Source organism: Stegostoma tigrinum, chromosome 14 (assembly GCF_030684315.1).
Source record: "Stegostoma tigrinum isolate sSteTig4 chromosome 14, sSteTig4.hap1, whole genome shotgun sequence".
In the NCBI taxonomy this organism is placed as follows: Eukaryota; Metazoa; Chordata; class Chondrichthyes; order Orectolobiformes; family Stegostomatidae; genus Stegostoma; species Stegostoma tigrinum.
Genome location: NC_081367.1, coordinates 42067160 through 42083652, shown reverse-complemented (window position 1 = coordinate 42083652; position 16493 = coordinate 42067160). Strand labels below are relative to the sequence as shown.

The window sequence follows — 16493 nt, the reverse complement described above, 5'->3', positions numbered from 1 at the left end:
TGTACTTGGCTCAATCGCTTCCTCTAGCAGCTCATTCCACCATCATCTGTGTGAAGGAAGGTGTCCTGCAGGCCCCTTTTAAATCTTTCCCCTCTCACCTTAAACCTAAGCACTCTAGGTCTGGACTCCCCTACCTTGGGAAAAAGACATAAGAACCAGGAGCAGGAGTAGGCAATCCGGCCCCTTGAGCCGGCCCCGCCATTTAGTAACATCATGGCTGATCTTTTTGAGACTCCGCTCCAATTACCTGCCCACTCACCATAACCCTTAATTCCTTTACTGTTCAAAAATTTATCTGGCCTTGCCTTAAAAATATTCAGCGAGGTAGCTTCAACTGCCTCACTGGGCAGGGAATTCCACAGATTCACAAACCCTTTGGATGAAGAAGTTCCTCCTGACCTCAGTCCTACATCTGCTTCCCTTTATTTTGAGGCGATGCCCTCTAGTCCTAGTTTCACCTGCTAGCAGAAACAACCTCCCTGCCTCCACCTTATCTATTCCCTTCATAATCTTACATGTTTCGAGAAGATCTCCCCTCATTCTTCTGAATTCCAGTGAGTATAATCCCAGTCTACTCAGTCTGCCCTCTTAATCCAACCCTCTCAAATCTGGAATCAACTGAGTGAATCTCCTCTGCACCCCCTCCAGTGCTAGTATATCTCTTCTCAAGTAAGGAGACCAAAACTGCACATAGTACTCCAGTTGTGGTCTCACCAGGACCCTATACAGCTGCAGCATAGCCTCCCTGTTTTTAAACTCCATACCTCCAGCAATGGCAGATAAAATTCCATTGCCTTTTTAATCACCTGCTGCACCTGCAATTCTATGTTTACCGATTCATGCACAAGGACACCCAAGTCCCTCTGCACAGTAGCGTGCTGCAATGTTTTACCATTTAAAAAATGTTGATAAGTGTGAGGTTATCCATTGTACTCCCTCTGCCAGTCCTTTGCCCACTCACTTTGACTATCTGTGTCCCTCTGCAGACATCCAGTGTCATCTGCACACTTTGCTGTACCACTCACCTTAGTGTCATCTCCAAATTTTGACACACCACATTTAGTCCCCAACTGCAAATCATCTATCAGCTATTCACCTTATCCATGCTTCTTATGATTTTGTAAGTGTCTATAAGGTCATCCCTCAATCTCTGACACTCCAGGGAAAAAAGTACCAGCCTATCATGACCCTCCTTATAACTCAAGTGCTCCAGTCCCAGCATTATCCTTGTAATTTTTCAGCATCCTTTCTAGTTTAACAACACCGTTCCTATAGCAGGACCAGAATTGCAAGCAGTATTCTAAAAGTGGCTTTACTGATACCTTGTAAGACCGCAACGTAACGATCCAACTCCTATATTCAATTCTTTGACCAATGAAGGCAAGTGTGCCAAATGCCTTATTCACCACCCTATCTACCTGCAATGCCACTTTCAAGGAACTATGAACTTGCATCCCTAGATCCCTCTGTTCAGCAAAACTCCCCCAGGTCCTACCATGAACAATCTAAGCCCTGCCCTGGTTTGCCTTAACAAAATGCAACACCTCGCATTTATTTAAATGAAACTCTAACTGCCGCTTCTCAGCTCATTGGCCCCTTTGATCAAAATCTTATACTCTTAGATAATCTTCTTCACTGTCCACTATACCATCAGTTTTGGTATCATTCATAAACTTAACTAACCATACGCCCTTTATTCTCATCAAATTCTTTGATATAAATAAAAAAAGCAGTGGAACCAGAACCGAAGTTTGCGGCATACCATTGGGCGTTGGCCTCCAGTCCAAATAACAACACTCTACCACCACCCTCTGTCTTCTACCATCAAGCCACTTTTGTATCTAATTGGTTATCTTTCCCTGGATCCCATGTGATCTGACCTTTCTGACCAGTCCACCATGTGACATCTTGCTATAACCTATGTAGAAAATGTCTGCCATTCTGCCTTCCTAGTAACAGCTTCAAAAAAATCGATCAAATTTGAGATATGATCTCCCATGCACAAAGCCATGCTGACTATTTCTAATCAGTCCTTGCCTTTCCAAATGCATATAAATCCTATCTCTCAGAATTCCCTCCAACAACTTACCCACCAGTGACAAAGAGAACAAAGAAAATGTTTTTGTTATACAGCACAGGAACAGGCCCTTCACCCCTCCAAGCCTGCGCCAATCGAGATCCTCTGTCTAACTTGTCATCTATTTTCTAAGTGTTTGTGTCCATTTGCTCCCCGCCCATCCATGTACCTGTCCAGATAAATCTTAAAAGATGCTAACTTGTCTGCGTCTACCACCTCTGCTGGCAACTCATTCCAGGCACCCACCACCCTCTGCGTAAAGAACTTTCTACACATATCTCCCTTAAACTCTCCTCCTCTCACTTTGAACTCATGACCCCTAGTAATTGAGTCCCCCACTCTGGGAAAAAGCTTCTTGCTATCCACCCTGCCTATACCCCTCATGATTTTGTAGACCTCAATCAGATCCCCCCTCAATCTCCGTCTTTCTAATGAAAGTAATCCTAATCTACTCAACCTCTCTTCATAGCTAGCACCCTCCATACCAGGCAACATCCTGGTGAACCTCCTCTGCACCCTCTCCAAAGCGTCCACATTCTTTTGGTAATGTGGCGACCAGACGTGAGGCTCACCATCCGTAGCTCTTTGGCTTTTCCTCGCAACCTTTCTTAAATAATGGCACAGTATTAGCCACCGTACAGTCTTCCAACACTTCACCCATGGCTGTCAATAATACAAGTATTTCTGCAAGTGGCCCTAAAATCATTTCCTTAGCTTCCTGAGGATTTGTCTACCTTTATGCATTTTAAGACCACCAGCACTTCCTCATCAGCAGACTTGTTGCTTTATCTGGCAGTTTTAAATATCTCCTCTTCGGATCTAATATTAGATCTAATTTCTTTTGTAAGCCATGATTGAAACATCTGTCCTATTTTAGCAACAAACAGGAATGAATAATTGTTCTAATTCATGTGCACATTCTTTAAATGTGATCCATTGATTATCCGTGTGCTTTCCTTGGAGCAGAGGAGATTGAGGGGGGGATATGATTGAGATGTATGAAGTTATGAGGGGCATAGACAGGATTGACAGGAAGAAATGTTTTCCCTCGTTGCAGCGATTAATGAACAGGAGCATAGATTCAAGGCAAAGGGAGGGAGGTTTAGAGGAGACGTGAGGAAAACTCTTTTCTCACTCGGAGGATAGTGGGAATGTGGAACTCATTACTTGTTAAGGGTGATAAAGGTAGAAACCCTCATAACATTTAAGAAGTATTGATATGTACACTTGTGGTGCCAAAGCAAACAAAGCCAAGGGCCGAATTATGGAAAATAGGATGAGAATAGTTTGATGGCTGTTTGTAACTGGAGCAGACTTGAAGGGTTGAAGGTGTTTTTCTGTGCCGGAGACCTCTGTAAGCCTTTTAATAAGGGTCCCCAATCCATCCATGCCAGTTTGTGCTTCATACCCTCCTAGTTTCCTTCTTTATATTCAACTACTTTACTGTCCATCTTTCTGAGAAATTCTATCAAATTATAGTTCCTGTTCCCAAATGAACCTCATACAAGACTGTTAATTAATGCTTTGTTGCAGCTCAGTACACAGCAGAGAACATTCTGTTTTCTTGTTCATTCCTTAATGTATTGAGCTTAAAAATTATCACATACACAAGCGAGGCAATCCTACTCCACAATATTGCTGCTATTTTGCTTTGTGTGGTATGTACGTATAATTAAAGTCATCCATAATTGCACTTGTACCCTTGTTGCATGTATCTCTGATTTCTTGTTTACTGCCTTCTCTTACATCTCCATTACTGTTTGTGAGCTTGGATACAAACCCCGAGAACATGTTCAGCTCCTTAGTGTTTTTTGCATCTCCACCCATTTGGATTTTTAGTTTTCATTTTTAGGTTGTGGGCATCATTGGCTGGCAAGTATTTATTACTCATCCTTAGTTGATATTGAGAAGGTGGTGGTGAGCTGCCACCTTGAACTGCTGCAGCCCATGTAGTGCAATGCCCTTAGGAATGGAATTTCAGGTTATCGATTCAGTGAAGGGACAGTCATATATTTCCAATTCAGGATGGAGAATGGCTTGGAGAGGAACTTGCATGTCCGGTATTCCCACATATCTGCTGCCCATGCAAGTAGTCATGGTCTGGAAGGTACTGTGTAAGGATCTTTGGAGAATTTCTGCAGTGCATCTTGTAGATAGACACACTGCTAATAAGCATTAGTAGTAGAGAGTATTCCATCATGCACCTGACTTGTGCCTTGTACATGCTGAGCAGACTTTGCAAAGTCAGGAGGTGAGTTACTCCCCTCAGTATTACTAGCCTCTGACCTGATCTTGTAACCAGTCTATTTATATGGCAAGTCCAGATGAGTTTCTGTTCAGTGGTAACTCCCAGATATTCATGGCCAGGTATTCAGTGAAGATACCACCATTGAATGTCAACAGGTGGTGGTTAGATTGTCTGTTATTGGAGATGGACATTGCTTGGCATTTGTGTTGCATGAATGTTACTTGCCATTTGGCATCCTGGATATTTCTGAAGAAGGGTCTAGACCCAAAATGTCAGCTTTCCTGCTCCTCTGATGCTGCTTGGCCTGCTGTGTTCATTCAGCTCTACACCTTGTTATCTTGGATATTGACCCAATTTTGTTGCATTTAAAATTGAATTGCTTTAATATCTGAGGAGTCACAAATGGTGCAATACATTGTGCATTCACCAGTGAACAACACCATTTCTGACCTTATGATGAAGGCAAGGTTATTGACTAAACAACTGAAGATGATTGGGCCTAGGATGCTATCCTGAGGAACTCCTGCAGAAATGCCCTGGAGCTGAGATGACCAATTTCCAACAACCACAACCATCTTCCTACATGTCAGGTCAGGCTCCAAACAACAGAGAGTATATTCCTGATTAGCATTGATTCCAGCTGTGCTAGGTCTCCTTGATACCACAGTTAGTTAAATGTGGCTGGAATTCAACGCTTTTGACTATGTTTGAACCAAGGCTGTCATAAGGTCAGGAGCTGAGTGGAACTCAAACTGGCGTCAGTGAACAGGTATTACTTAATAGCACTGCAAATCACACTTTCTGTTGCTTCACTGATGATCGAGAGTAGAGTAATGTAGGATTGAGCAAAAATCAGCATTATCTGAAATACTGGACAAAATTCTGAGCTCAGGCAGCAACAAACACACTCATGGCCAGAATGATTTCAGTCTGGGACTGTTGCTCATGCTGGGATTCCAACATATACCTCTACTTCAATGGAATAATCAATCAGACATAACACTTTTACACCTTGGACTACCTAACATAGCAATTTTGATCAATATTCGTTCACTGAGATGTTGGGCATTCAATTCCAATTGGAATCCATTTAAAGGTATTCTTAACTATCTGGAAGCCAATTGACCTCAATGGGAACACCAGAAACCCAATGGATAGTGCAGACGTGAGAGGAGATTTCGAGGCACATGCTCTGTATAACTGCTAGCTCTGATCTGGGGAGGGGAGGGCCTTTTTCAACAACAAGCGTCCGCAGAAAGTTTCCCCACAGGCTCCAGCCCCAACAAGCAATGTCCGAACCAAGAACCACAGATCGAACAGAGAAGCTGGATCAGGAAGACAAACGAAGAACATCATTGCCACAAGGGGTATTTGAGAAGTGGAAGCCAACTAAGTGCTTCCAGAAACAGGCCTGCTCTGAACAAGGAGAACCAATAGCAAGGATCTCATCACCCAGATTCACTTTAAAAATGTATTTTCCTCAGTGGTGAGCTGAAACTCCTGAGACTCCAAACTTTCCAACCTACCTAGTTGGGAGGGGAAGGCAGGTGGTGACAGTGCAGGGACCCCAAGGGTAGAAAGCCTGATTAAAGTTTCTGTGATCAAAATTGCTGTTTAGCTTTTAATTGTGTTTAAAATATGTTTTATCCTCTTCATAGTTGATTGTGTCAATTTCGCCACTGTTTATTAATTTGCCTTTATTTCTTGTATTATACTTTCCTTTTGTATTTAATAAAAACAAAGATTCTTTTGCCCTGAAACACTTAGCTACTGCTTTCTTCATTTCACATTCGTAAATAAGTCCAAAGTCAGAACGTGGGGGTGGGTTGAACCACCTAAAAATCAGCAAATTATTGGTCGTAGACCAGAGCCCTACAGTAATGAGGTGGTAATTAGCCAAGTTAGACTTGAGCTACTGTTTGTGTATAGGACATACATGATTCTATATCATGACTTTCTGAGCCAATATCCTTCCTCACTATAGTATTTACTAAATAATGAATATCCATAGATGTTCAGTGCCCATCCTGGGTAACTTTGTAGCCATGTCTGTGGAATCACAATTGTATCATTGAATAATGCATTTCAGCAGTGGCCCTTCAGCCATTGTGTCTCTACCACCGAAACTGTGTTAAATCTACACTTGTCCCAATAACTATTTATATCTGTTTGAGCTGTCAGTTCATCTACCTTATTGCCAATGTTCTGTGCATAAAGACACAAGTTTGAGACTTATCTTTTTAACTTACTCATTCTAGCTTTATTTTACACGATGTCTCTGTCTTCTTTTGCCCCTGTTTTTCCTGCCTTCCGCTTTTGCTTAGCTTTCTTTTATTCTTATGCTTGTTTCTCCTTCCTGTATCACCCTGCTTTGGTTCTTGTAGGAACAGTAGTATCTCACAAGGTTTTGGAGCTTGTAACTTGAAGGTCACTATTTCATTGATTTATCGAAACTGTTTGTGTTTGCCCCAAGACCAAATGTAAAACTATTTATGTACACGCTTTTTTATATCTTATCAAATATTATGTTACCAAATTACCTTTTTTTTTTACACTTTTTACTTAAAAATTCTTCACTCCATATTTATAGATGATTTAGTCAACTTAAAACTGTAACTTTGCATTTGCACTTACTGACTGTTTCATGACATCCAGTCCAAACTATGAAACTCTGCTGAAAGATTTCACAGCCGTTTTTTCCTTTATCCACAAGCTTCTGTAAGGGGAAGAAGATAGTTGATGTACTTTGTCAGATAGTTTCTATTATAAAAGTAAATGTGGACATTATTGTGGAAATAATGTGCACAGATAATATTTTTAATTTTAAATCGAATGTAAAATCTTGTAAAATACATCAGTGCTTCCTGATTCAGTTAGTCCACGGAGTTTACATGAAGTCACGCTTGATTTTAACTTGCAGAGGAGTGAGAGATTTTATTATGTAGTTGTTCCCTGTTTTCAAACTTTGCTTTCTTTTGTTATGTCTTTGGTTGCACTTGCGTGTTAACTTTTTCCATATGTTCGATTTAGTTTTGAAGTGACTGGTTATGATTATATAGTTACAAACTGGAGCCACTTGGTGGCTCTGTGCACCAAATTACAACATTTTCCTTGATGTGTTCCCAATTCAAATAAAGTTTTTGCACAAAGGGCACTCAGAACGAATGTATTCCAAAACCTATTGTTTGGTGCTTACAATTATTCATTTATTTTTAACCTTGCTAAATGGGCCCCTGACATTGCTAGTTACTTTTGCCACTGGAAGGTGGAGGTAATGCTTTTGCCTCTCTTTGTTAGTCTGGAAACTTCATATCTCAAAAAAGTGATAGATTTTAACAAAACTTGCTGTGCAGTGTATGGCCCAGTGAGGAACTGTTTAGTTTTGTTTTTGGAGAAAAAGCAGACTTAGATCTCGGAATAGAATATTAGGGCTTAGAGTGAGGAGTAGGTAGTTTGGCTCTTTGAAACTACTACACCATTTAATAAGATCATTGCTGTGACCTCTTTGTGATCTGATCTTCAGTTTCTTGCCTAAACCCCATATTCCTTGATGCCCTTGTCTATCAAAAAGACAATGTAACTCAGCCTTAATAAACTTCAAAGTCTCAGCCTCCACTATATTTTACAAGAATTCTACCATTGCTTGATTTCCTAGAGAGAAAAAATATTTCCTCATCTCCATCATAAAGGGAAAAGCTTTTATTCTTAAATTATGTACTCTAGTTTTCATCTGTCACCATAAGTGAAAGCATCGCCCAGACGTCCATCCTATTTGTCCTCTCAAGCTGTTATAAATACCTTACACCCTGAAAAGATCACTTTTCTTTGGGAAATTGAACTAATTGACTTTTATTTAAGCTTTGTGGGTTCTTTTGTTTGAAAAAGACAGTCACCAGAGTCTTACAAACTGCTTGCTCATTAGAGAGAGATTGGTGGTAGTTGAACCTGAGAGTCACTAGCCTCAGGTGTGGGAAAAGGTTGAGTAGGAGAATCCTTCACAGTAACCTCAGTTTGTGCAGGAATTGGACAGACACTGTTAGCATCATGCGGCACGGTAATCAAGCCATCCAGCCAACTGAGCTAACTAGGTTCTTTGATTTAGAATTAGCAGATTATTTTAGACAGTTGTAGATTGTCTCCAGTGTTGTCATGGTATTTGTTATAGCTGTTGAAATGTGAGCAGGGTTTTAGAGCAGTTGTCAAATGTGGATTAGCCTGAAGATCCCACAATGAGACAGAAGTTCTTAACACACAAGTTTTTTTTCAGCTTTGTAATTGCAGAACATCGCTAGACAGGAAAGTACATGGTGAGGTATGCACTTGTACTCAGTGCCCTCTTCTCTTACCTTTTGAATTCTTTGACGGCAGCTATCAGAAAGGCTACTCTTTTTCTGAAACATAAAGCATGCTAAATTAATTCAGAATGGACACTACAAATCCATAAAATGGAAGCACAGAAATAACATAAATTTGGCAATGTGACCCAGGCATCTTCAAGAATAGTTTATAAATAATTGATTATAAGGTACCTTATGTACTAAATGAAGACATTGTTGCTCTGTATGTGGAGAGTGCAGCATCAGTGCTTTACATTAACATTGCCTGTAAAAGGTCTGATTTTTATTTGAGAGAATAAGCACGAATAGCCAAAGGTAAATATATAAAATTTATCCTTACGATATTTGTGCTTTGTGTAATTAAAGGTTTGTTTCTCTTACGCCTGTGACTCAACAATATTCAATCGAACGTAAACTTGTAAACAAAACTTAATTCCAATTTCATGACTTTTGAATAATGTAAAAAGCTCTATCAATTTTGCTGTATAACAAAGTGTGGAGCTGGATGAACACAGCAGGCCAAACAGCAGAGAGGGGGATGGGGAGAGGGAACTGGGGACCGCTTTGCAGAACACCTCCGCTCAGTTCGCAACAAACAACTGCACCTCCCAGTCGCGAACCATTTCAACTCCCCCTCCCATTCCTCAGATGACATGTCCATCATGGGCCTCCTGCAGTGCCACAATGATGCCACCAGAAGGTTGCAAGAACAGCAACTCATATTCCGCTTAGGATCCCTGCAGCCCAATGGTATCAATGTGGACTTCACAAGCTTCAAAATCTCCCCTTCCCCCACTGCATCCCAAAACCAGCCCAGCCTGTCTCTGCTTCCCTAACCTGTTCTTCCTCTCACCCATCTCTTCCTCCCACCTCAAGCCGCACCTCCATTTCCTACCTACCACCTCATCCCACCTCCTTGACCTGTCCATCTTCCTTGGACTGACCTATCCCCTCCCTACCTCCCCACCTATACTCTCCTCTCTACCCATCTTGTTTTCTCTCCATCTTCGATCCGCCTCCCCCTCTCTCCCTATTTATTCCTGTTCCCTCTCCCCATCCCCCTCTCTGATGAAGGGTCTAGTCCCGAAACGTCAGCTTTTGTGCTCCTGAGATGCTGCTTGGCCTGCTGTGTTCATCCAGCTTCACACTTTATTATCTTGGATTCTCCAGCATCTGCAGTTCCCATTACCACTGAGTCAATTTTGCTGTGCCAGCTATTAAAGAATTTGAGTCCAATGAAGTAGGTAATTGTTGAGCGAGGTTCTGAAGTAAATTAGCTGTGTCATACAATTGCACATGGGCAATGTTAGCAGGAATCTACCTGTATCTTGTATTTTGGTATTATATACTATTTTCCCAAACTCTTTGTTCCCTTTGTATTGTGATGTTTGAACAACTTCACCATTAAGTTGTTCAGTGTTCTCTTACATTGTGTCAATTCACAGTGGCTGAATTTTGGGTTTATAATATTTGATATTGAATTTGGATATTGAGGAAGTAGAGATTCCAAGCATGTTCAAGTTTGGTACTGTGACAAACAAAGAATAAATTTTAACTTTTCTTTGGCAATCACTTGCTAATGAATGTGATTGTTTACCTAGGAAATTCCATTTTACAGGTCTTGGGTTTTGTGAGTCCTAGTGAAGCCGATGAGCCTGATCCTGGAGCCGAATCTCAGACCATATGTATGGCAAGGAGGTGGAAGTGGTCCTTGTCTTGAAATTTTTCGCATTCCTTTCTCCAGTTTCTTTTCCATACTTGCTGTTGCTGATGGACATTCTTGAAGAATTATACCCTTTCGTACAGGAGTTTCGTCCAAGCAGGTTTCTTCTGAACAAGACTGGAAATGTCAGCTTTCTTTGTTCTTCTTTTGCTGTCTGGCCTGCTTGTTATCTCTTCCATTTGTTGATGTCTATGTTACATTTATTCAGGGAAGCCTTAAAGCAGTCTCTGAATGGTTCCTTTGTCCTCTTTTCATACGAGTGTCTTCCTTGAGCTGGGTGAAGATTTCTCCTGAATATGGGAGACAATGGCTTATTGGCATTATCATTAGACTAATAATCCAGCGACCCAGGTAATGCTCTGGGGACACATATTCAAATCCCACCATTGCAGATGGTGGAATTTGAATTCGATTTATTAAAACAAAAACTGGAATTAAATGTCTAATGATGACAATGAAACTGTTGCTGATTGTAGGAAAATCCCAGCTGGTCTCGAATGTCAATCAGAGAAGGAAATCTTCCATCTTTACCTGGACTGGCCTATTTGTGACACTGGACCCACAGCGATGTGGTTGACTCTCAACTGCCTTTTGGCAAGTAGCGGAATAAATACTCACCTGCTCAATAATGTCCACGTCCCATGAATGAAGAGAACAAAAAAAAATGGAAAATTTGCTTTGGTAGTGAGAATTCAGGCGTCCTAAATGTGGCTTGTCACGCGGAATTGGTTGTGGATGATCATGGCCTTGTTGCTGGTGCTGTTACCTACTTCAAGGAGGCTGATTTATTAATCCAGTTTAGGGGAAGGACCCATCTCAAAGAACGTTGGCGGCACTTCACAATGATCTTGAAGTGGCATCTATATGTTGTCCAAGTTTCAGACCCATATAGACAAGTTGGAAGATTGACTGCCATATACAGAAGGATCTTAGTATCAGAACAGATGTCACAGCCATCAAAGATTCTCATCCTTGGGTGTCAGAAGACCAGTTAAATGTGATATTGAATCTCTGTATTGATGTCAGATTTGGATGAGAGGTAGCTTTTCAGGTAAGGGAAGTTTGGGAGGATTTCTGTATTGATCATAATAGAGGGATGGACCGGAACTTGGCCTTGGCCAGATTTGTAAAGGATTTGAGTCTTGTTGAGTTTGAGGTGAAATGCTTCAGCGAAAACATTAAGTGAGTAATGAAATTTGTCTCCTGAGAGAGCAGAGATGACATTGTCATACACACATTGAACTTACACGAAAGATCAGTGTTGTTTTCTTCTTGGATTTTAACTGGTTCAGGTTGAAAGGTTTCCGTCCATCCTGCATACAACGTCCACACCACTGGAAGCGTGCCCTTGACAAGATAAAGAATGATGGTGTTGGCGGGGAAGAAAAGGAGGGGCCATGACACAATTCCTGCTTGACCTCTGTCTTGACCTCAAAGAATTCTGTCATATTACTTTAGCTGACATCCTGTCATGGAAGAGACGGAGGATATTGATGAATTTCACTGAGCAGCAGTCCCTTGACAGAGTCTTCCATAGCACTTCATGACTGACTGAGTCAAAAGCCTTGGTCAAGTTGATGAAGACCGTTAGAGTGGTTAGTATGGTTTCTAGCATTTCTGTTGGATTTGTCAAGCTGTGAAAATCATGCCTGTAGTTCCATTACAGTTGGAAACTGCACTGGCTTTCAGGAAGGATTACCTCAGACTGTGAGAAGATGCCTGATGAGGATTTGGATGATGATCTTCCCAGTGGTGGAGTGTAGGAAGAGTCCATGGTAGTTCCTTTCTTGAAGGACAGTGGTGATGGCAGTATCCCTGAGATCATCAGAGATTTCTTCTTTGTCTCAGATTTTCAAGTACAGTCGACAGATCACAGGCAAGCTTTGGTCCTCCAAAGTTTGACAGTCTCTGCTGGAATGCTGTCTACTCCTGTCCCTTTTCTACTCTTCGTGTATCTTATAGCAACTTCAATTTCTGCCATACTAGGTGGGAGTCCAAAATCTGAGGGGCAGCACAGTGGCTGAGTGGTTAGTACTGCTGCCTCACAGCGCCAGGGACCTGGGCTGAATTCAGCCCTCGGGCGACTGTCTGTGTGGAGTTTGCACATTCTCCCCGTGTCACCTGGGTTTCCTCCAGGTGCTCCGGTTTCCTCCCATAGGCCAAAAATGTGCAGGCTAGTTGGATTGGCCATGCTAAATTGCCTGTAGTGTTTCATGTGGATCAGGTGGGTTAAAGGAGGTTGCTTTGAGAGTTGGTGTGGACTTGTTCGGCCGAAGAGCCTGTTTCCACACTGTCGGGATTCTGTGATTTATGGTCAGCTTTGAGGGGGAATTGGGGGATTTTCTCACATTTCCTTGTCGATGATTGTATTGTGATTTGGAATTTCATTGTAACCCTTCTCCATTGGAGGCCGATGTGTCCTGTGTCTCAAAATGATTCCATCCTTACTTAACACCAGATAGTAGCCAAGGATCAGAGATAATGGGAACTGCAGATGCTGGAGAATTCCAAGATAATAAAATGTGAGGCTGGATGAACACAGCAGGCCAAGCAGCATCTCAGGAGCACAAAAGCTGACGTTTCGGGCCTAGACCCTTCATCAGATGAAGGGTCTAGGCCCGAAATGTCAGCTTTTGTGCTCCTGAGATGCTGCTTGGCCTGCTGTGTTCATCCAGCCTCACATTTTATTATCTTAGTAGCCAAGGATGTTGTGTTCATGTATTGCCTTGATGGCACTGAAGAGAACCTTGATGTCGTACTTGCCGACAAGAAGCTGTAGCTCCTTAGATTCCTTGGTTCACTTTTTGTTCATGATTTCCCTTATTTTTCTTTGTGACTCTTTTCCTTGCTGCATTGCGGATTGTCGCTGGATCCAATTGCATTTATGTAGCAGTTTTCAAGATGTCAGAATTTCTTAGATCTCTTAAAACCAGAAAAACCTCCAAGTGGAAATAGTAACTTAGATTTTTTTTGATGCGTGATAAGCTTTTGACCAGAAAGACTCTAGAATTGCAGATAATGACAGCCCAAAAATATAACAAGGCATCAGGTATCTTGTACAATGTGACAGCATTGTATTTAGTTAACCAGTGAGGTTTAAGGATTTAGAAATGAACAGAGAAAAGACAGGCGGAGAACTGGTGTAATTGAATTCAAGACAAACTCTGAAAAGAAAAAAACATAAGAATAGACATAGTGAAGAGATGCGCAATGGTAGGGAAGAATAATGTTTTTAAAATGTTATGGTTTTAATATCTAAAACATTTCACAGCCTAAAGTAACAAGATACCACATTTATAAAAACCGAAAGAACTGCGGATGCTGTAAATCAGGAACCTGCTGGAAAAGCTCAGCAGTCTGAGTTCTGAGGAAGGGTCACCGGACCCGAAACGTTAACTGCTTTTTTTCCTTCACAGATACTGTCAGACCTGCTGAGCTTTTCCAGAAACTTCGTTTTTGCACTGCATTTATAAATATTTCTTCTGGATGTGGAAAATTTAATTGGAAATCATTTAGTTGAAAGGGCTTTTATACTGTTATTTTTAAGTCTTTTCTTAGGATGCTTTAATGGACTGTTCATGCATTTGTGGTAATTTCATGAAAACCAGAGTTTGATGCAAAGTTTACAGCAGAAAATTGCAGGTTTGATAGAAACGAGGAGGTTTGCAGCACATGGAGCACCTTTTCCTCTCTGGAAGGTTTTTGTCCATTGTGTCTTGATAGCAACCTGCTTTGTTTACAGACATCTTTTAAAAATATTAAGGTCCAACATACATGTTAATAAGTTAATTCATGTCAAAGCTTTTAGGTCGGAGCTTTTCAAAAATTTTTTTTTTCTCTAAGGATGAATTTAAGACATGGTTTCGGGCAAAGGTTCACAAACTACTTTCACCTGGGACAGATCCAATGGAGAATTTAGAGCCCCAAATAAGTAAACCGGTGGAAAATGGACATGAAAATGACACAAATCGGCTGTCTATCGACCAAAACAAAATGCTGCTGCAAGGCAAAATAGCAGAGTCTGAAGGAGTGCTGGTAAGAAGAGATCATAGACTCATTTCTTTATAGCATAGAAAAAGCTAACTGGGCCCGTGCAAATTGTGCTAACATTTGACTGGAGTTGTCTACTGTAATCCATTTCCTTGCCACATGCTAAATCTCTATCTTTTTCGGTACTCAGCAAATTTACTTTACTAGAAATTGTTGTCGGTACTTTAATAACTACTAAAGCAGGCTTGCCCACCTTTTCATGTGGGGAACCACATTTCAATTTTTCCCGCTTAAGGATGAGGTTTGGCAGACCAGTAAGCATGAGTTTAAAAATAACTGCAAACAATTAATTGATATTTTACATAAATGTGTGATTAATAAAAATGCCAGTTTGAAGTTCTAAGCAGCAGAACTAATTAATGAAATTATTTCGCAATCCTTTGGGTTCAGAAGTAGACCTGAACAGAGAGAGACCAGCGCCCCACCATCACCACCAGCACCTGGATCCATCAAAAGGGAAGAGAAGTAGAGCTTGCTTAGGAGTCCGGTTAATGTAACACTGACATTTCTTTTGTTTCTGATGGTAAACGTTCCAATATGGCCTTCAAGGAACTTGTATGAAATAGCATATTGTAAGCAGGATGCCTTTCAGCCTGGATTTGTTTCCTTCCAGTCTGCTTTCCTCATTGGTTTTGGATGGAGGAGGAAGAGGGGAATGGTGGGTGGATCTGGCTAACTCAGTCTCCATGTTCTCTCTCACTCTTGCCTCTCCTTCCACCCTGCCACACCAAACTCTCTCTCATGTTCTCGCTTGGCTGTCTGTCTCTCTCGACAGACGCGCGTACATACTCTCACCCGCACACACAAACACACACACACCCCGACCACTCCCTTCCTCCCCAGTGTCATTACTCCTGCTCTCACTTTGCTCCTCCTACACATTCCCCTCATCTGTCCAGCACTAATCCTTCCCCCCCACACGCACAATCTGTTACTTCCTCCCAACTCTCCTCCTCCACCCAAACACACCTCATTCACTCCAACTTCTCTAAATAAAGACTGAACGAACTATGGATGCTGTAAATCAGGAACAAGAATAGAAGTTGCTGGAAAAGCTCAGCCGGCCTGGCTGCATCAGAGTCAACATTTCAGACCTGGTGAACCTTCCTCAGAACTGATGGTAGCTGGGAAAATGTTGGGTTATATGCAGAAAGTGGGGAGGACGATGGGTAGGAAGTAAACGATAGGAATACTGGCCAAAGAGAGAGAAGAGCAGTTGGATAGACAAAGTAGTGGATAACAATCTGGCTAGGAGGGTGAATAGCTGTAAATGGGGACTGTTAGTGACTAATAATAGGTAGTGTGTAATGGCAGACTGTGTGATAACAAGGCCTGGCGTGTTGGGTAGGGGGCTAGGATATGGGCGAGTTCAGGCCCCAAAATTATTGAACTCAGCATCGAGTCCGGAAGGCTGCAGGGTCCCCGAGCGGAAAATGAGATGTTGTTCTTCCAGCTTGCGTTGCGCTTGGCTGGATCACTGCAGCAAGCCAGAGACACACATGTTGGCTAGGGAACAGGGTGGTGTGTTGAAATGGCGGGCAGCTCAGGGTCTTTTTTATGAGCAAAATGTAAATGTTCTGTGAAGCAGTCATCCAGTCAATGCTTCTTTCTTCCTTATGTAGAGGAAAACTCATCACTTCCTACCTTGACCCAGTCTTCTCTCCCCTGGTCCAATCCCTGCCCATGTACATTTGTGATTCCTCTGACGCTTTATGCCGTTTCAAAACTTCTAGTTTGCAGGTTCAAGCCACCTCCTCTTTACCATGAACCTGTAATCCCTTTACACGCCCATTCCTTACCAAGATGGTCTTAAGGCTGTCCGCTTCTTCCTGGAGCAAAGACCTGACCCGTCCTCTCCCACCACCACCGTCATCTGCTTGGCTGAGCTTGTCCTCACCCTCAACAACTTCTCTTTTAACTCCTGTACTTTTCTTCAAGTCAGAGGGGTAGCTATAGGTATCCACATGGGTCTCGGTTATGCCTATCTCTTCGTTGCCTATGTGGAGCATACCTTTTTCCAGTCTTATTCTGGCCCACACTCACGACTCTTTCTCCGAT

At 41.9% G+C, this 16493-nt stretch overlaps 1 protein-coding gene across 5 annotated transcripts in view; it reads left to right on the top strand.

The window, feature by feature from the left end:
* LOC125458025 (polyamine-transporting ATPase 13A3-like) overlaps window positions 1-16493 on the top strand; it is a 139583-nt gene that overhangs the window by 19897 nt on the left and 103193 nt on the right. For all 5 annotated transcript variants that reach the window (XM_048542888.2, XM_048542887.2, XM_048542884.2 and 2 more), the window contains exon 4: window positions 14229-14420. In XM_048542888.2, coding sequence (XP_048398845.1) covers window positions 14229-14420 — 192 coding nt within the window. The remainder of the gene's footprint in view (window positions 1-14228; window positions 14421-16493) is intronic.